Source organism: Synchiropus splendidus, chromosome 14 (assembly GCF_027744825.2).
Source record: "Synchiropus splendidus isolate RoL2022-P1 chromosome 14, RoL_Sspl_1.0, whole genome shotgun sequence".
Taxonomy (NCBI): Eukaryota; Metazoa; Chordata; class Actinopteri; order Syngnathiformes; family Callionymidae; genus Synchiropus; species Synchiropus splendidus.
In genome coordinates this window covers 18724227-18745046 of record NC_071347.1, presented here as the reverse complement: position 1 = coordinate 18745046, position 20820 = coordinate 18724227, and the positions used below count along the sequence as shown (strand labels likewise).

The following is a 20820-nucleotide window of genomic DNA, read 5'->3' as shown; positions in this document are numbered from 1 at the left end:
GACGTATGTGCTTTTTGTGTTTCGATAGTGAGACACAACAAAAGAAAGTCGATAGACGAGATGAAATGTACTCAGCCAAAGGTCGGCCGGTTATACATCAATATATGTTCTGAATATTTAATAGATGGGAAATGGTACGAACGAACAGTTTCCAAGAAGACCTTGTCAATATTACAAAAAAATAAAATGGAAATAAGGCTGGTGACTTCATTTTTGAGGAGAAAAGAGTATTTTGTTTAATCAGTAATTATACTGTTACTACTATTGGTATTCTTATATCACTACTTAATAGCTCCAAAACTATAATAAACATTATGACAGCAAGAAAGCCGGTTCAAACAAGTGTGTTGGTACTAACTTGTGTGGAATACGGGGGACAACGGCAGGGGAGGAGACAGCAGTGATGACCTGCAGAATCTGTTCCAGGGCAGTGAGGCCGCCTCCCACTTGGAAGGCCACTTGGTCTGCATTGTTCTGTCGAAACACACAAAAAAAGGTTAGAAAAACAGAAGTATATTCTGAGGGCAGGGAGCCACAGGCTGGACAGGGGATTATCCGGCTCTCACCAGGGAGGGATTCTGTCTTACACCTACTGAGGCGAGGGTTTGAAATCTGACACAAAGTGATCCCCAATGTAGCTCTGTTTAATCTCAAAAGTGCACAACCTGACTTGGTCCCACAGCAGTCAGGTTGTGCTAGCAAATGCTCTGCAGGCTTCGGGTGGTCTCAATAGATGGACGCAGATAATAAACTACTGAGAAACAATAAAACCAGAATAAAACTTCATGCAGAAGTAAACAATATTAAAGGTGTTTTGATTATGAATTATGAGTAATTTAAAGGTATACGCTCCTGCAAGAAAGTGTTAAGAAAAGCCATGTAATGCATATAAAGTGTCTGGGAAAACACAAACCGAGATATTGAATAGAAAAATAAAGAGAAAATGCCAGTGAAAGACAACAACTGTTCAAAGATGAGTTGGTGGGGTCAGTTAATTTGAAGACCAATGGGCTCCCAGACATGGTAGAGGGGTCAGTAGATAGCGCTGCAGCGCTCGTCCATTGGGCCTTAATGCATTAAGCCCTGATTCCATTTAATAATTTGTGAACAAGTGCAAACACTTAGGGATCAACTCTATAATTAACCGGGAGCCAGCCTGAGATTTTGGGATGGTAGGGATGACATCCGAGCTGAGGGATCTAATGACACATTTGGAAAAACAGTTTGGATCAGACAGTGATTAATAAGTCGCTACATAACTTAGATCACCAAGTCAGCACGTATCTTTTAGACCGGTAATGTTGAAATCGGACTGTGTGAGAAGCCAACTTCACATCAATATTAAAGTAATAAGACGTGACGTTTGAATAAATATAGACGGAAATGAAGACGTGGATGAAGGTTTTTTTAGCTGTGGAAATGCATATGACGAAGTTGACGAATGCCATCTGCGACATTTGATTTCCTCAACTTAATAAGGGCAGAGTATCAGCCAAATATCTCCCCATGACGACGTAAACCAAACATCCTCTAGTAAGCAGAGCAGGTTGGCACGACTTGCTCTGGAGTTGCGAGCCTTGTATGACAAAATTAGATTTAAATATCTACTAAAATGACTTTCCCTGTAGAGACATTTTAGTGGAAGACAGAATTCTTCATTTGATTCAATTTAACCCAGTGTTTGTCATTCGTGAACACATGTGAATGGTTAGTTCGGACAATGTGACTGAGTTGGAAGTGGGTCAGATATGCGCGCGGAACAGAAAGAGTCAGCCATGTTTGTCAGTAGATTAAAAGTGTCTACAGCCCACCACAGACTTGTTACCCAGCATGTCACCCCTCTGTCTAATGAGGTTAGGTGCTCCGGACTGCTGTGGCAGCGCTTAAACCCCAGCCACTTCACAGTGCTTTTTGTTCTGCAGATGGGAAGTTGCCAGCAAGCCTGAACACATTGAGAGACAAGTGCTTTACCAAATTACAGATAAGCTCTTCTTCTGTCATCCAAGCCTGCTGCTGAGGTAACCGCCTCCTAATTTCCTGTGCAGCTTGGCGTCAAAACAGGCTATTGAACTTTTGTCTGCATAAAATGGCACATTGCTTCAAATGAACTTCCAATGACGACTTATTTTGGAAGTGAATGAGTCTGAAAATTCAATCATTGGTCTCAGCAACTGAGCTCAGCTTAACCCCTCTCTAGACCCTCCCATCAACACACCTAGCTTAAGGCACCCGGGCTAACTAACAAGAGACAGCTCTTTCATAGCGGCTTACCAAATGGTATTAGAAGGAGCTGGGATCTGCCCAGTCCTGGCTGTCTGCTGTGAAAACCAGACAGGAGTCGCCGGGCTAGTTGCAGCCTTTTCTGCTCTGCTGACAGATTTATCTGTTGTGTTGATGGAACAATACGAGAGAAAAGGATTAAGTTCAAACTACCTGACATTCTATCTTCAGGTAGTCTGTGCGTGCAGTGGTCCATGGAAAACAAAACAGGCGCCACAGTGGGATTCAGGAGATGCACAATTCACCAAAGATAGGGGCTTGTTTTGAAGAAATGCATGTGCTTTGTGCGGCTGACTTGCAAGCTAAATAAGGCAAGCATCAAGTGATGACATGGTTTGGCGGTGAAGAGGAGGCTGTGCAATGCCAGGAATCTGGCGATACAATACGTATCCCGATACAGGAGTGACGATACAATATATTGTGGTACTGGCACAGGAATATATTGTAATATCTGTTAACAAGGGCCAATATTTTCAAGGAAAAAAAAATCCAAATCAATGAAGCACTCCTACCTGAATACATTTTTGCATTGACCTGAATGCAACCGTATCATTGAAGAACCACTAAAGCTGACAAGCACCATTGTTTTAACCAGTTGAACCACTATATAGCAACCTAAACAACCTATTGTCTACGAACATTCCAAAATGTCAGTTATGTAACTGAGGCTCTATAAACAGTGTTTCCAAAACTAAATATAATCACGAAATACTCTGAAATATTTGGGAAATATATGGCAAGGGGGTAACCATTTCTCACCATCTTAGGATCCCTTAGTTGGTGAAAACCTAGGAGGAGATTCCACCATCGAACTAGCAACAGAAAAATAGGAAAGTCTGAGGTTGAAAGGGCTTGATAACAGCCTCCCCTTACTCAGTCATCTCTAAGGTGAATGAGCTTAAGTCAACGAACAAGCTTTAACCACGTATTAGGAGTCAAAGTCAGCCCCGGCTAACAACTGTGCTTGTAGACACATGTACAAACGTGAGATCCTAAATTATAGAAGAGCAAGAAATGTTTCCACTTATCATCCAAGGGTCGACTACTGCTGCCCCAGATGGAAGAAAGGCTACAGCAGCTGGTCATTCCTGCAACTGTGTCCGCAGACCAGCAGATCAACCAGATTGCTCTTTGTAGTCTCCTCCCACAAGACACTTTAATTACAGCCGGGAGCCGTTCTGCTCCACCAACAGATGGACGACAACTGGCGGAGCTCACTGAAGATAGACACTACTTTGATGAGTATCATCTTCACATATCTTTTTATTTAAAAGGTGTGATTCTAGTATGGCCTCAATAAAAATTCACTGAAGTTGTCGTTTCGTGGGTGAAAAAAAAAAAAGTCCTAAACAAAGCTCTGTGGTCTGAGGCGACTGTAAACCGCAACAGACTTGGTGGAATAAACTTCTGGGAGTAGTGTTTACATGGGCTCATAGCATTAGATTTACTGCACTGTACCGGAGAGAGCACAAAAGGAAAAAAATCACGCAAGTTTATTCAATGAAATGAAGCAAAGTTAGACAAAGGGCCAGCATGGCTTGAAATCAAACCGCAGACACACAACGTCAGTACCAACAAACACCACTTCACTCTTCAACAGCTCTTTTATACACCAAGGTAAACAACCATGTAAAAAGCTGTTCATAGATTAATGGTTTATGAAAGTGACTTCAAAACAAGGGAATGAAATCAAAATCAAAATAAGTCCACTGACTGTATACCGTCAGTTAACAGGTAGTGATGGACAACTTGAGTCAGCAGCTTTAATATAGCTGTATAAATAAGGAATTTGACATCTATGACTGTTTTGCACTGTGACCCTTGTGACATGTATAATATCGCTGACTGACGTTTTGTCTTGCTGCGCAGTGCACTGGATTTGTGTAAAACTGCAAGTTTGTTTCAAGCCCCACAATAAGGGGTCTGGCACTGATGGCTAGCTATTGTGAATACATTGGAGACAGTTAAACTCCTCAACATGCTGAAGTACAAGAGAATATGGGAAAGGTAGTGGTGTCTCAACCGCCTCATCAGAATGTGGGCAAGGTTTCCAAGGATTAGAGTAGTAAAAGAAAATGAGAGTGGACCTTGACTACGGTTCATTTGTTATTTAGTATTTTAATTAATCATGATTCATCACATTTTAATATTTCAGATTCAGAATTTTTTATTAATCCCGAGGGAACCAGAATGCGCAAATTTAAATTGAATCTGTAGACATAAGCTTAACTAGTGTTAGGAGCAGGGCATAAAGAGACCCAGTGCAAGATCAAGACTTTGAGGGCTCAAGGCTGTATTCTGAATACAGATGCAAGTCTATTAGTCACAAATTTATTTCAGAAACAGTAGTTATTTTTTCCAAATAAATCAAGAAGTGAAATGCTTTCATCAAAATAACTACTTGTTTGACCTGTATTCATCTTGTCCGGCCCTCAAAGTGGACCTGTCTCTGCATGCTATGGTCTCAGGCTCAGGCTCAGGTTGGATGGCCTTGACTACAACACGAGCTTAAACATAAGGGTGCAAGTGTTTCAGTGAATGGAGTTTCAATCCTGATATTTTATGAAGTTAAACGCCCCAGAATCCATGACCTGAAAAATGTTGTGAATAAAAGTGAAGATTAAAACTAATTAAAAAAAATTGATTAATATAAAAATGTAAAATATTATATCAAGTCCCTTGGAAAGACTTGAGCCTGGTTCCATCAAGTTTTCCGCCTTAGACCAGAGACACATCCTCCTGTTGGAAAGTGTGTTTTTCAGGTCATCACTCGCACAAGTAACTAGTTTGTTTCTGCTAACCTGAACTACACCCACGTCCCCTGATACAAGTCTCTACTGTCCCCTCAGTGGAGACAAGCGAGCTCTGACAGCCGGCCTGTGGAAACGTAAATACAGTCAGAGCTTCTGACAGCGTATTGGCTGTCATACATGTTGCCCCTCTCCAGACAGGCTTTAATTGAAAACAGTAGTAAACACTTCGGGCAATATATAAATACCAGCAAGGCGAGTTTACGACAAGTAAAAACGGCGCAGCACGTTGAGTCAATTAAACTTCTCAATCATTCCAAAAATAGCAAAAATCAAGTTTGACACAAAATAAACCATTAAAGGCCACAGTGGGAGAAACACGCCGGGGTCAGAATACGTGGTGAGCAGGGGGAACAGCGAGGGGGGTGAGACCCGGACAGCGAGCAGGAGGGGGAGTGTCGGGTGTTGTCTAAGGAATTAGCAGAGAAAGTGGAGACTGAATCAGATATGGGGGAGAAAAACAAATCTCTAGGTGAGTCAATGACATGAGAGATGCTTGTTAGGTCAAATAATCTAAACGGTCTCGACTTGAAGTGACTCAGGGGCCAGACAGCCACGCTGACGGAGACTCTATTTATTTGACTTTGTCCAGGGATTAGAGGGAAAAGTGTTCCCCTGACTACCTCCTTTGCCAATCATGGGTTTGAGTGGATGTTTCTGTCAGGGGGTGATGGACTAGAACTTGACAATGTGGACTGAAGTTGGTAAAAAGTGGGCTTTCAAAAACAGAGGTGAAAGACAAAGCTCAAGAACAGCCCCTTTACCCGTGACACCGCTGTTGAATTGAGCTCATCTCCTGTGGCCTACTGACCTCTGACCTCCTATTCAGAGTCCTTGGAGCTGAGGGGAGGAGACGTGATGTAGTGACAGCTTGTGGGCTACTCACATCCCACCGGTGTCCTCCTCTCTCCTTACATGAATATTTGCCACCCAGTGCAGCCACCTCTTTCTCAAACTCTCTGGGGAAATTCGGTAATAGCCTCTCCAGCCTGCCCCTTTGTCACTGATGGGATTCAATAATCTCTCTCCAGCCCTTCACACGCAAACGCAAACACACACACACGCACAGGAATATTACAGCTGCACGGACTTGGCAGCAAATTTATGGCTCATTACAGAAAGTGGGCTGTATATTCTCATCATCATAAACACGATGGCAGGTGTTATAATTTCACGCCTCACTCTCATGTTGACAGAAGTTGAGCAGAGAAGAAAAATGAATCAAAGAAGTTTGAAAACAAATTCCAGATGTATATAAACTGTACACATGAACGAATCTTCTTCACCAAATCCAGCACAGCACTGTGCCGACTATTGACATCTGAGTTATAAAAGCCACATTAACACAATGCTCTCTCTCGTGCTGGGAAACTACTATATTGGTACCATGTGCTCAATGAAAACACAGTTAATCTGGTCTTCATTAGCCAATAACCAAAGGCAAGTTGCATTGGAGTAAGCGATACTCTACATTGGGAGGGTGAGACAGACGGATCGGCAGCCAAACACAACTCATCGCTGGCCAGACATGCCAGAGGGCTGTCATGACCTGAGCCGCCAGAAAAACAAAAGACGGCAGGAGATTTGATGTCATCAATTTGAGGCAAAATTTGATCCGTGCATGTAAACAAAATGCAGTCGACAGAGATGTCAGTAAGACTGTCTATTTTGGGCAGTGGACCAGTTTACCTGTTTTTCCAGGATGCGCGAGATTTGTCCTAAAGTTCGGTCAAGACCGGAGACCTTGTTGTTGGCCCACTGACCGCTGTCCTGTCCCTGTAGCTGCTTCAACAGGTCCTTCACAAGACGCTGCAACCTGAGCATAAACATCACGGAAGCTCAGGACTTCATTTAACACAGAAAAACGCCATTAGATTTTCAGCCATATAAATTAAGAATTGACCATTTTCTTTTTACTGTTAGTTGCAAATATTACCATACTAAAGTCACAAATACTATCATATATTCAATTGCAGCTGTACTGTATATACAAATTAGAAAATGAGGTTGGGTTAAATATTAAATTATTAGTAGTTTAAAACAAAGGGGACCACAAGAAAACAAAAACAGCAAAACTACAAAAGAAATTAGAAAGCTATTAAAGATATTAAAAGTAGATACGATAGTAGCATTTATACTTTATACTTAGGATTTTGCATAGTTCTGTCACCAAGACATTCCACTATTTATAATTTATATTGACAATCTTAAAAGAATTACATAATATGTACAATAATATAATCAAATAACATATTCCAAGTATACTATAGCATGGAATAATAAGCGTTTTCCCTATTTTCTCCTTGTTTTACGTTATTAAAGTCATAATAATCAAGTTAAATTCAATACTTTATTTCTTCTGTCCTGTCTTTTGATAGACGTTTGGAGGCACCCGGCTTACAATGATAAAAACTATTCGATTTTGATTCAATATTGTGACTAATTTTTAATTTCCACTAACCTACTATTGGATGATAAGTTTCACTTATATCTCCTTTTATGTCATTACCACACCGCTTTTCTTTTTTCAAGGAGTTGTCTTTTTATTTCATCTTTTTTCAGGTACCTTCAGGTACTTCCTGATGCTTTCTCTAAAATCTAAATGTGTATATTAAGGCTACATCGCTAGGCACAAAAAATGAATGTAATTTTATTCACAAAAACTTACTTGGCCTTGTAAGGTGAATCAGGGACTGGAGTCTTGGCATCACTCGATAGCTCATACTCTTTTGCTCTGCACAGGGAAAACAAAACAAACACGTATATAATCTTAAGCTCAATAACAGTGCACGTGTGTTCTCGTAGCCCAGCAGCCACTGACCCAAGAAACCTCAATGAAACTCTCTTCTGAGAGACTGAGTGTAAATCAAGCTGTCAAATAAAGCATTTTTAAAGTCTGACCTTTTTCTGAAGGATTTAGGGGAAGTGTGTCCCTGAGGTATATGGTCAGACTCTCAGGAAAGGCGACTTGTCTATATTTGTGGGTGTGGAAGTGTGTTTCTATCTGTCAATCAGGCATTACCAGACATGATAAGTAACTATTGATCAGCGTTAGCCGGGGAGGCTTCCGATCAACCATCTGCTTTCTGATAGGATCAAACGCTTCCTGGAAGACGACAGGTGAACTTGTCCAACCTGTGCTATCTACGCGCAAGGACAAACAACTGAGAGCCATTGATCACTTACTGGCAGAACCAGGTGAGGAAAGTCGATCGCAAATTCGCCATCTATGTATTTCAGGCTAAAATATATCTGTACACACACACTACAAAAGTATTTTTTTAAGTCTACGATACTCAAGACTATATGTGAATGATGCTGCCAAAGAATTATGGTGGGGTTAAATAAAACGGATTATCAGGAATAAATAAATCATGAATAATTTGTTACACATGTTGCCACATTTGAAGTCATCATCCTACACGTCTTTTTGAAACTGTTATGTGCACAGTAGATCATAAATAAAGGGATCACACAGCCTTTGTTCTCTTCTTTGCAACATCACAAATTCAACTATGGAGGTGAAAAATGAAATTTTCCAAATGTCTGTAAATTTTCATCACAGATTTATGATTAACTCAACTTGGATTCAGTCAGTGTCTTCAAATGGGAATTTACAAGTAAACAGATTTTATATTTTGTTTGAACAAATGTGCATTTATATTTTCTAAGCCTAGTCTGATACACTATCCATGATGTATTTACAATTATGGTTAGAGTTGTTTTTTTTTGTATGTTTATAAAATTGTCTTACACAACATACTGTACATTGTGCGTACAGTTTGTGCGTGTTTAAGAACATCTAACCGATTGAGTACAAATATGGGGAAAACACCCTCTTGTGGGGCCTTTAGGCATTTGTGGGACCCTTTTGCCAGACCCCACGAAGTTAAGACTCAATTTGAGGATGAAGACTACAAAATAACTGGGTCTTTATTTTTAGGTCTAAGTTTGGATAAGAGTCTTGGTGAAGTTTCGCTGTTTGCTTTGGATGGTTAGGTTTAGTGTGAGAGGCTGGTCCTCACAGAAATAGTGAAACAAACGTGTGCGTGTGTGTGTGTGTGTGTGTGTGTGTGTGTGTGTGTGTGTGTGTGTGTGTGTGTGTGTGTGTATATTTGTACCATCTATCTCCTGAGAACCGGTATGAGTTTTTAACCAACACACTTTTCAAAAAGGCCCCACAGGAGGGTGTTTTCCCCCATATTTGTCTTCAATCGGTTAGATGTTCTTAAACACACACAAACTGTACGCACACTGTACAGTATGTTGTGTAAGGAAAAAAATGTGACAATTTTATAAACACAAACAAAAAAACTCTAAGCTCTAAGCATAATTGTAAATAGATAATGGATTGTGTATCAGAACATAAACCAGACACTTATTTCCATTGTGGCTCATTTGGAAATTCACACCATCTGAAAACACTGATCTAACATCCTTGCTCAATAAGCAACAGAAGTAAATGATCTCATTGCTGTTGTTAAACAAGGACCACAACATAACATGAACTGAATCTGCTGATTGTTTTTTAATGATTTAACAGGCCTCGGAATATGCAAATAAAACTCCAACAGCACTGGGCTTCACGCCGACCAACCTCTCACAGTTTACAGACACCATACAGTGTTGCAATAAAATGGTTCATTTCCACCCAGCGCTGAAGCCACTCACATTTATGTTTACAGGGGTGGGGGGGCGGATCTGTGTAATTTATGGCCTTTTAAAGCCCCGCTGCCTTTGAGTGCTGGTCCCAGCAGGGCTGGTCCAGGAGTGACACTGAACAGAGGCAGATCGTGTTGTCACTTTCTCAGTCAGACCAGTGCTGAAACCAACTGCAGTGAGGATAAAAGTGTGGAAGGAAAACATACCATCGATAAATGGATTTCAATTTGGGTATTTCTAAATGAAAATATGACCAACCAATGACAAAAGGTCAAAACAAGCATGATAGTAAATACGGAATTGAAGCATTGTACGGATAATCGGATAAATTCAAATCTAGTGATAGAGAATAAACCACTGAGTTTATCCACCTGGAGTCCATTCGAGCTCTGAGCTTCTTTGCTTTCTTCCGGGCCTTCTGTCTCTCTTCGCCGTCCTTGGTGCTCTCAGATGAAACCGAGCTGTCGATCACAATATCCACAATGTACTTCTTCAGGGAGAGATGCTCCTAAAAAGACAGATATCCATTTCAGTTCTATAAAACATAGCTGACATCAAGACGTGTGACGATCATTGTCCTTTTAGTCCAACTCAAGAATCTTCACTCTGCCACAGTAGTTTACTTATTTCACTGATATTGTTGGATTATATTTTAGAATATTTGTTCACCAAAAAAAAATGTTTTGTTTTACAATAGACTAAATAAACCTCATTGTCAGTCTGAATGAAATCGATTCCTTCATTTCAATTTTTATGCAGATTTGAAAAAGACCTGCAAATTATTATATAAAACAATAAGAGAATTTGATGCCCACATACTTTAACGCAATGGGAGGATGTTCATGAAACTGTCACACATCTTGTAACATTTACCGTAATGCTGACACTGCAGATGCTTTTTTGTGCCAAGAAAAAACATAAGAGAGGGAAACACATCGATTTGAATGTATAGCTGCATTGTGTGACACGCAGATCCACACCTGCTAATATCACATGGTTACAGCATAATTACACTCCACACTGTCTTTTGAGCTGGAGGGCACGAGGTGTTGCATCTCCGTTGACTCCCATAGATGATACCTCCACCAAGAGATGGGGAAATGTAACCCAATTTGAAGAGCATGATGCATGGGCAAGAAAGCAATTACCCAATTACGCTGTCATCCAGCACCCCAGAGGAGAGGATGACCTCACAGAGCGAGGTTTTCATTCAGCAGTCAGACTGGGATGCTTCAGCCTTTGGTGATGAGTGTCGTACTCAGTGGCCAGGCACCTGCTGCCTGAATAGAAATATTCGCTGACAAGAAGCAGGTGCCGATAACAAAGATGCTGATATATTAATAGACGGGGGATGATAAGTGGGCTTTGGGAGGAGTGTAAATTAGGCTGTCATTGCTGTATTAAACAGTATCAACTCTCTATGTGCGATAAAGGTTCTGTTTGGACATGAATTATGTGACTGGCTTTCATCCATCAAAGTACCTTGTCCGAATAACTCATCTGGAAAACCAGGATGCTTCATGTTTGCTAGGCTTTTGATGCGAAAACCCAAAAAGACTCGACAGTTCTGACAAGGCAAAGCCTTACAACAACGCTTGAAATGTATTTCAACCTATATCAAGTGAGAATGGACAGCTGTCCACCTGCATAGGTCTAGCTTCACCAAAGTGGACAGACTGACTTCGATGATGGACCTATGAGGAACATTTATAAACCTCAACTCACTTTTTACACCATAAAATTTAATTCTGGGTTTCATGGACAGAACTACCTAAAAAGTTGGACTACTGAATGTCACCGATTTATAATAAAGTTTAATTTTACTTAACAATATATATCATTTTGTTTTTATATCTACAGCAAGACGTGTGATCCCTTATATTTCCTATAATCAGCTCATATGTTCATATACATTTTCAGTTTTTACAGGCAATAAACCAAAATTTTCCATACATTTTAATTAAATTGTAAGTGATGTATAATTTCCTTTATAAATATTCGAGTTTTTTATTAATCCGTGGCAAAAATACACAGTCATCAAAACAACCTCTCTGTATTTCACAGTTCTGAAAGGCAGCCTTCACATATGTTTTTTCCAAGTATACAGTGGATCAAATATTCCTGTGTTAGGCAGGGCTGGGTCGATAAGAGGTTCATTATTTACAGACAAAAGTAATCGATCCAAATAACACAGATTAATCGCGTATAAACTGGGTTTTTTTATAATATTTAGAATTTAGAACTGAACTTAACTAAAAAAAAGCTGTAGACAGATTTCACCAAAGGCAGTGCCCATCCATATGCTAAGAATCAGTACAAATATAGGTATATCTCAACTGTATTTTGACACCAGAGTGACACACAGACAGGTGTGATTGGTATTGTAGACAGTTGGGGCGGCAGACAGACAGACAGGTGTCCACCAGTAGACCATTGTAACAAAGTGGTAAAGACCGTGGCCTCGGGCTTTGCGACCACACAATACCACGTATTGCCTGCGGTGGGAGTAAGACGATCCTGCTCTAAACACCGGGGGCTTTCTCCAACACAATCGGCCTATCAGTGATCTCAAAGAGCGACTACATAAATTCAATGGTATATGTTTGACCAGCGTCTCACATCACTTTCAAAAGTCTGCCTTCCTTATGACGGTAAACAATCAGCTAAATCCCATGTAGCCAGACAGCCGTGAAACGAAACCATCACTTAAGTGCTGATACCTGGTCACGTCCAGGGACCAGTCGCACAAAACAATATAACAAAAAAAAAAAAAAAAAATCCAACACCTATCTGAAACAATTTTTTGTATCCCCGTTAACAGCTTTGGTGTTGAGTGTCAGAGTAGAGTGAGGGGAGGGAGCGGCTCTCTTCAGCTGGCACTCTGGATATTTCATCAGTGTTCTCAATATTTGGCAGCTTTAACAAGACCTTTAGGACTATTCAGTACCTTAGGGAGAGCTGTTTTTTTTGCAGCCTGGTGATCCCTCTGCTGGCAGCGATAGACTTGCTGGTTGATCTCAGCGAGACCGCAGAGCTCGTGGGCTATGATTTTGAGCAGCTTTAATGGATCAGCAAATAAAGACGCGTAATCAAAGTAGTACGAAAAAAGCTGAGAAAGTGATGGAAGTTTATCCTGGACTTTCAGTGTCGCTATTTATGCATTTCCTCACCGAATTATCAACGATTACGGAAAGCATCTTTCTGAGCTATATACATTGCACTGAATAACTGTTTTACAAATGTAAGCAACTTTATATTAACTTTTATTACTTAGGATTTGTTAATATATACCTCTCATAGCTCATATCTTGTAATGTAAACGGCGCAAATGACCATGTCAAACACTGACGCTATTATAATTTGGTTACAGTAACAAATACTCTCAACTGCAGGGAGCAAACACAAATGACATGCTCTTACAAGCCATTCATATCTGACTAATTGTTTAAGTGCCATTCATTGTCGCCTTGTTTGTCATACTGTCAAACAGAAAATAAATGTTCCGCCTGAGGACAGGAAATCAGTCAGGAGAAGGGGTATCAATTATTCCAGTATGAAAGCAGCTTTGAATGAGGGAGCTACTGGGGCCAAAGGTGCGGCGTATAGCACCAACAGTTGTCAGCCTCACAATGAGGCGCTGCTGAAAAGCCAATCTCAGATTGCAGCCTGAGAGGTTACCTTGCATTAATGAGCTGCCTTCCCATGGCAAGCCCATCCTGATAAAAACAGCCCTGTGACAAGGGGGTGATGTCACCTCTTCACTGAAGCACTGAACCTTGACTGTGTACATTTCAAGGCCCATTTGCAATCTCACAAAGGCAACAACAGAGCCTGCCAGTATATAAAAGGAGGCATAAACAATAATTACAGCCGTGTCATAAAAGACGAGCACAGCGACTCTTTGTCTTCTTACATGACACGAGTGGAACCGTGCCGGGGCTGTTCAGGACGCTGTTTGTCAGGGAAGGTAAGGGAGATACGCACCACTTCCTCATCGGAGAGCTCCCGTCCTTGGATGCTGCTGCTGTCTCGGACGGCCTGCTGGTGCCTTTTGCCCTTGATGTGGCTGAACAGGTGCACCTCAGAGGTGATCTACAAAACACAAACACGGCGGTCAGAGGTCGACGCTGCAGACACAATGGAGAGACAGAGCCACGGAAGGGTCATCGCAGCCTCATGGGACACCAGTGAAATTATATACCACCATTTTGTTTTCCAATAGGGCATGACCTGCAGCCCCTGGAGCACTAGACAAAACACTGAATGAAATAAATGCTATTTGTCAGACATATACAGAGCATCTGAGATGTATAGATTTGAGGAACAGTATCACAACTCATTGATAAACAATGATGCTTAAAAAGGGAAGATGTTTAATTATTTTTCTTGTTATCTATCACTCTTTTTCAACGGTTAATTTCACAGATTATTAAAGCACTTAACGAAAACAACAAGGAATGTGATCTCTTACCACGACGCCACAAAGCGAGCACTGCTTCTTGCGTTCATAAGGTGTCAACTTGGGGGCGTAGTCTGTGTTGGCGTGGCGGCCGCTGCTGAACTCGGCAGCCTTCTCCTTCCTTTGCTCAATTTGCTCCATGTGCCGGCGACTGCTCTCATCATGCTGAAAGAACGGATTGACCAAAGTGAGCATCCATGACAGAAGTATTGGCCAAAGGTGGCAAGTCATTTAACCTTGAGCTGGATTTTCTTTTGGAGCTCCTCCATGGCTTCTTGTTGGGCAGCACTGAGTGCTGCCAGTCGCTCCTCTCTGTCTCTGTAGACACAGATCATGCAGGTGATTGATCAATGTCTGTCACACCTTCAAACTATTCAGACGGAAAAATAAACTATTTTGATATATTTGATAGATTTAGACTCATACAATTTAGAAGGGATTTCTTTGGTTTATTTGTAAATAATATTTTAGGCGCTATTATAGGCCCTGTTTAGAAAAAGTATGCATGTCTCATTTGTCTCTAAAATTTCTACAGCACTTCTTAAATGGATATAATGTTTATCTTCATCATTCGTAGCCACACTTTTAAATGAAAACCATGTTTCTGGCCTCTAAATGTTTCCTGACGAAAGTGACCTGCAGCTACATACCTGGCTCGTTCTCTCGCCGCATCCTCTCGAGCCTTTTCTTTCTCTTGCCTCTGCTGCTCAATCCGAGCCTCGTGCTCTTTGCGACGCATCAGCAGCTCCTCTACTCGGGCCTGTCGCTCTGCTTCAAGAGCTCGCTTGCGCTCCTGTTGCATAAGACAAATGAAATAAATGAGTGATAATGAAGGAGAGTAAATAAAGACGGGGCAAATGTTTTAGGTCTGCACCTGCACAGCTTCGTCACGGGCCTGCTTCTCCTCTTGTCTCCTCTGTCTGTCCTCTTGGAGCTCATTGAGTCGCTGCTCGTACTCATTCAATTTAGCGAGCGCGTCGTGTCTCTTGTTTTGAGCTTCCAGAGTGTTGATGAATGCAATTTCGTTCACCTGTGCAGACACAAGACTTGGCTAATGCAAACAAACACATCATAAACGGCGAAACTCTCAACACTCTGAGACCAGATGAAGGACAAAAGAAGATCCAATAAAAGAACTGAAACTGAGTGGAATAAGCTGTTATCCAGTGCAGTGTCCAGCTACTTTAACAACAACAACAAAAAAAAAATAACACACAAGAAAATCGAGAATAAAATCTTGAATCCGAGAATGTCATCATAAAATCTTGAATCCATGAATGTGATCAGATTCTGGTTCAGGATTAAGAGTGTCTCTACTGTTGTGGTGTACATAAAAGCTGGCGATTATCTTTAGAAAGTGTGAGCACCACAACAGAAAACAAATTTAAAAAAATTAGAAAATGATTTGCTCAGTTGCATTTAATGCACATATACATATATATATATATAGTTGCCGCTATAATCGTTTTTATATAAATTATTTATTTATTGCAGTGCAATGTTTCCTTCAATTAAATACATTCATAAATAATTCCAATGTTTGTATTTCAGTTGATTATCTTTCTTTAATATAGCAACTTTATGGATCTCAGATGTCAAACTCTGGCTCTGTCCATTGCTCATGATAACGATAACCCTTTAAAACCATCATGGAGTTCAGCACAAACTTTCTGACCAGCTCTGCTTAAGGGTCTCCATTTTCTGGCGGTAACTACCTCTTAATCCTATCTTAATCTTTCGCACTATTCATTTCAACTACGAGGTCAGGTGGAGGCTAGAAAAGCTGTACGAGTTTCACACCTGATCAGCTCACCGCAGAACACTCAACTCTCTTGTACCGCTAATGGACTCTGCATATCCCACTGTATTTGAAACAAAATATATTGGCAAGTGTTCAGTTGCCAACACCTTTATTTTGAGCTTCTTAAATCAGGGATTATTTTGCACAATATAGAAGTCACAATGTCTTCAATAAAAAGACACACCTCTAACTTGTGTCAGTGGCATTCTTACCTTGGCCTCCTCCTCTTGAGCTTTCTTCACAATGGCCTGAAGCTGCAGTTCTCTTTTCAGCTCAGCGTGGAGCAGCTTTTCCTCCATCATCTTCCGCCGCTGCTCCAGCAACTCCTCCTTCCATTTCCTCACCTCTTTCTCCTGAAGATTTTGAAGAAAAGATTGCTTTCAAAGGACATTACGCTACAATGACAAGGGGTAGTGGCTTCTAATCTCTCTGGCGTTACCCTCTCCAGCATTGCCGTGTGGGGATTAACACGAATACACACCACTTCCAAGTATTTATGTGGTTAATCCTGATTTATTCTAGCACTCATTCATGTCACCGTGGCCTGGATAACAAAAACAAACTTTGTAAAATGTTGATTTTGGCCAGGGGTCTGTTAAATGATTGTCTGTGGCCAGCTGGACCGACCGACAGGATGAGGAGAGGGGGGTTCATATTTGGTGATTCTATCGGGCAGAGTGCTGACAGAACTTCTGGGTGAGACAGTCGGGGCTCAGTTTGCATGGAGATATTTTTTGGGACTTTCCATCCGAACACATGTTTTACTCACCCGCTCCAAGAGCTTTTGCAGTTTGAGAGTCTTTTCCTCCCGGAGCTTGTCCCTCAGCTGCTGCGCCTTTAGCTGCTTCTCCTCGTGTTTCTTTTTGGACTCAGCGATGGTTCTGTTGGACAAACGTAAACACATTGTTCACTTATTTTCTTTGTTTCACCTCGGCAGACTGAGAATCAGGGCAATATACATAGAAAACGCCTTTTTTAAAAAGCAGAAACACCTTTTTCGGGATGGCGAGGAGAGTTTTTCGTGCATGTGGATCCCATGTCCAGGAGGTCTGGCTGGTTCCTCTTCAACCATTTCTCCCCATGATGTGCTCTGGCGCCACGGTTCACGAGCTACAAAACATTTATACATTATCTCACAATGTCCCTGACATATTTGAATCTCCATCTCACCTTCATAGTCAGCTAGCACGTCACTCCAGTCCAAGTTGGCTCCACATCCACCGTTACCCAATCCAGTCTGTCAATTAAACAAGAAAGTGACAACATATTTGAAGCTTTCAATCTTTCTTTCTGAGCCGTACTTACGGAGAACTCGCTTTCGTTGTCTGTCTCCAGTTCGCTGTTCTCAGCTTGGATCTCTCGGGTCAGCTGCTCTTCTTCAGCGATGGCGCTCGCTATCGCCTCCTCGTTGGCCTTCTCCAGTCGGTCGGCCAGCTCCTCTTTCTTAGCGAGAACCTCTGCCATGGACTGAGGCTGAACATATGACACATATATCACTTCTCCCATACAAATATTAGACAGATATAAAATCTACACTCAACTGCGTTTTTGATAGGGTGTAATAAATATGGAAATTGATTATAAACGTATCTTTATTCCAGACTTGCGTCCGATTATGATTTGAGATATCATTTATTAGACAGGAGAAAATCAAATAGCAAACCGACTTAATCACATGGTTTCACCACAAATATCACACCAGAGTCACAAGTGAGGCATTCCAGAGTCATGCAGGACACATTTACCGTGAGGATGAAGAGATGGTGGAAGGAGGCAACTTCCAGATTAAATGTGGTCTCAGTCAAAGTATTTCTAGGTAATTATAGTCACGCTGGGCATAAATAAGTCATCAAACGTTAGTGGCAAATTTAAATGGCATAATATCAGCAACAATTTATGAAGCAAGGAAAGAAAAATGGCGTGAACGGCGCTAAATTGTATCTCATCTAATGTGTGCTGGGATCATTATTTTTTTAAAATATTGATTTAAGGAAACACCAAAAGAAAAAAATGCAATTAATTTTTTAAGTGTTTTAATTGTGCCTTGTCAAAATGTTAAGTTTCTTGAAAGGAGCAATGTTATGACGTTGCATTTTACTAGTTTAATGGAATAATGTTATTAATAAAAACAACACAGTGAAAGCAATATCGATGAATTCTGTGAGAAATTATTTTCAGCCCAGCATGAAGGAATGCATCATGGGATAGATGATGTCATTACATGGGAGAAAATACACTTAATTTTAATGAAAAAAAGGAGGATTGTAGTAAAATATATAGAATGTTATACACACCTACATGTCAAATTAAATAATAAATAATATATTTTTAAAAAATATATTTAGATCATACATTTAAAAAAATTAGCACAAAAATGCAGATGAAAATAATAAAAGAAAAATAAATACAGAGTGTCTATTTGTATGCCTGTTAAGATGAACCATGTCAGCACTAACCTCACAATATGCTCCCAAATAACAGAACTACAAAGATTGGGATGTCATAAAACAAATGAAATATGCTGAGTGACGACTGATGAGAAGACATGACTAGATGTCTCATGACAGTTAACTTGATAGGCGGAGAATAATTAACAAGTTGCAAAAAGTCCATAATTATAGAACATCTGTACATGTCTGATACAAATATATTTTCGATTGTCTGTGGAGGTTCGAGCGAGCAGTGCAATTTGAGCACAACACTAAGACATGCTGTACATTTGTCTGGAGGTTTCTTAAGATTGACTGTGTTTAGGCGATGAAGCCCCCTTTGGAATTTCAGCTCCAACCCAACCCTCCCTCTGCTCCTCCATCTCTCAGCACTCACAGTAGAAAGCTCTGTGGGGTCCAGCACACTCTCCAGTTTCACCGCTGCCATGGGAGTCTCGGCCTGTTGTGGAGCAGATGTGCCCATGCCCTGCGACGTGCCCCCCTCAGCCCCGCCGTCCCCTAAGGCCGGCAGCAAACCGAGCCCATCCGTCTGCAGCAGATCAGGGGCTGTGGAGATGGTCAGACCAGGGACTGGGACTGACACGGGAATATCTGAAGTGGGGTCTGTGGCGGAGGGTTTGGGCTCGGGGGCTTGGGAAACGGAAGGAGCTGCTACTGGGGGAGGCACATCTTCACAGGGTGTGTCGACATACTCCACAGAGTCTTGTGCACGCTCTGCTGGGGTCTGTACCAACATTCACACACAAATACACACACAAACCCAATTAAAAACATGCATGTCAGGAAATGTACAAACAAAAAAAAAACCCAGTGAAAATCCAACACGCAGCCTTAACCACCAATCATGCAGGGATGCTTGCTCTGACATGCGCATGTTCCTAGTCAAGGCTTCGACACACTCTCACCAAGTGTGACTCGACGCCTCTCTCGAGTATTTATTTTAGAGGTGAACCTGCGTTTTTCTACCTCTGAAATGTCAGAATACAATCAATCGTCTTAAAGCTGATACGGCTGTCAGGACACTCTGTACGTGAACATCACTGAGCCCAAAACAAAAACAATGTGGCTGATAAAACGGTCTAGTGTTACTTTGGTTCTCTTGCATAATTGATATCCAGGGACTGCTCAAGGAGAAGGATGTCAAAAAGTAATGATCCACAGTACCTCCGATGTATCACCGTTCTTCGGATGCTCCACCGACTCCACAGGCTTGGAGGGGAGTTCTTTGTCTGGGTCTTTCTGGGTCTGATCATTGTCTGGGGGACACTTGCTATTATTCTGTTGCTCTTGCGACTGAGGACGGACTTGTTTCTCTCTGCAGCTGATCTGCTTTGGGGGAACCTGAGTGACAACAGGGCTGACTTTTGCAACTATGGCAGCAGAGCGAGGCTTAGCAGCGCGGCCTCGCTGGACCGTCTCCCAGCCATCGGCGTCTTTTTTACCTGACATAGATGAAGAAAAAAAACTCACTTAAAAGTCACTTTAAAATGACGCACATAACTGTGAATTTCTTACTTGGCTTTTCTTGTTGTGTTGTCGAGTGATTTGAGCTAGAGACAGACTGAGAGCACTTCACTCTGTCTGCCCAGCTGGGGCCAGTGTGAGAGAGCCGAGCGGCAGCCAGTGACGGCGAGGGACCCCTGATGAGAAATGATTTATCATTTTGTACGAAGGATGTGCCGCGATTTTTCTTTCCCTTCAGCCTGACTGAGCCACCCGACGACCCAGACGAGCACTCACAGGCGGGAGTTCAACGGGCTGCCGTCATAATCAATATCCATTTCCTGCAGCATCTGATTACAGAGCGCTACTCATATTGAGCTAGTGCTTCAGCAATCTTCAACTGACACTTTCATCCACACCTTCAACAGTACATCCCAAAAGCGAATCTCAACCAACAGATTTTTCAAACAGCAAAATCAAAAGTGAAGACATATACATGCCCCAGTTCAGATCTTAATACATATGTGCATGTGGTAAGTAAAAAGGGTGAGAATATTCTGTGAAAAGAGACTTGATCCTTGCTTAGGTTTTTATGAGGTTTAACCTCATAAATAAAATAAATCTGTTCATTCAAAATAAAGGGGCACACAGTGGGGTAGTGGTTAGCATTAGCGCTTGGGGCAACCTGACGCTTGCGTGCCCTCTGAGCACTCCAATTTCCTCCCACAGTCCAACGACATGCAAAGGTGGACAGAGTACCCCAAAGTGCGGGCATGTCAATGGCTGTTTGTTTCTATGGGCACTGATAGGCTGGCAACCTTTTCAGGGTGTCCCCTGCCTGCCCATCCAAAATATCTAGGGTGGGCAGCAACCCCCATAAGGTTCGGTTGTGAATGGTGCAAATGTTTAGATGAC

The 20820-nt window shown here is 41.5% G+C and overlaps 1 protein-coding gene across 6 annotated transcripts in view; it reads right to left on the bottom strand.

Annotated features, from left to right (window-relative positions):
- Window positions 1-20820, bottom strand: part of scaper (S-phase cyclin A-associated protein in the ER) — a 52547-nt gene that overhangs the window by 22412 nt on the left and 9315 nt on the right. For 3 of the 6 annotated variants that reach the window (XM_053884658.1, XM_053884662.1, XM_053884661.1), the window contains exons 7-22: window positions 19978-20102; window positions 19627-19904; window positions 18839-19186; window positions 17318-17485; window positions 17005-17249; window positions 16782-16893; window positions 16225-16365; window positions 15086-15241; window positions 14862-15004; window positions 14448-14529; window positions 14224-14376; window positions 13737-13844; window positions 10124-10260; window positions 7759-7824; window positions 6780-6906; window positions 359-474 (exon numbers count right to left, since the gene is read on the bottom strand). In XM_053884658.1, coding sequence (XP_053740633.1) covers window positions 359-474; window positions 6780-6906; window positions 7759-7824; window positions 10124-10260; window positions 13737-13844; window positions 14224-14376; window positions 14448-14529; window positions 14862-15004; window positions 15086-15241; window positions 16225-16365; window positions 16782-16893; window positions 17005-17249; window positions 17318-17485; window positions 18839-19186; window positions 19627-19904; window positions 19978-20102 — 2505 coding nt within the window. The remainder of the gene's footprint in view (window positions 1-358; window positions 475-6779; window positions 6907-7758; window positions 7825-10123; window positions 10261-13736; window positions 13845-14223; window positions 14377-14447; window positions 14530-14861; window positions 15005-15085; window positions 15242-16224; window positions 16366-16781; window positions 16894-17004; window positions 17250-17317; window positions 17486-18838; window positions 19187-19626; window positions 19905-19977; window positions 20103-20820) is intronic. The other 3 variants (XM_053884659.1, XM_053884664.1, XM_053884663.1) reach the window with 2 other exon arrangements.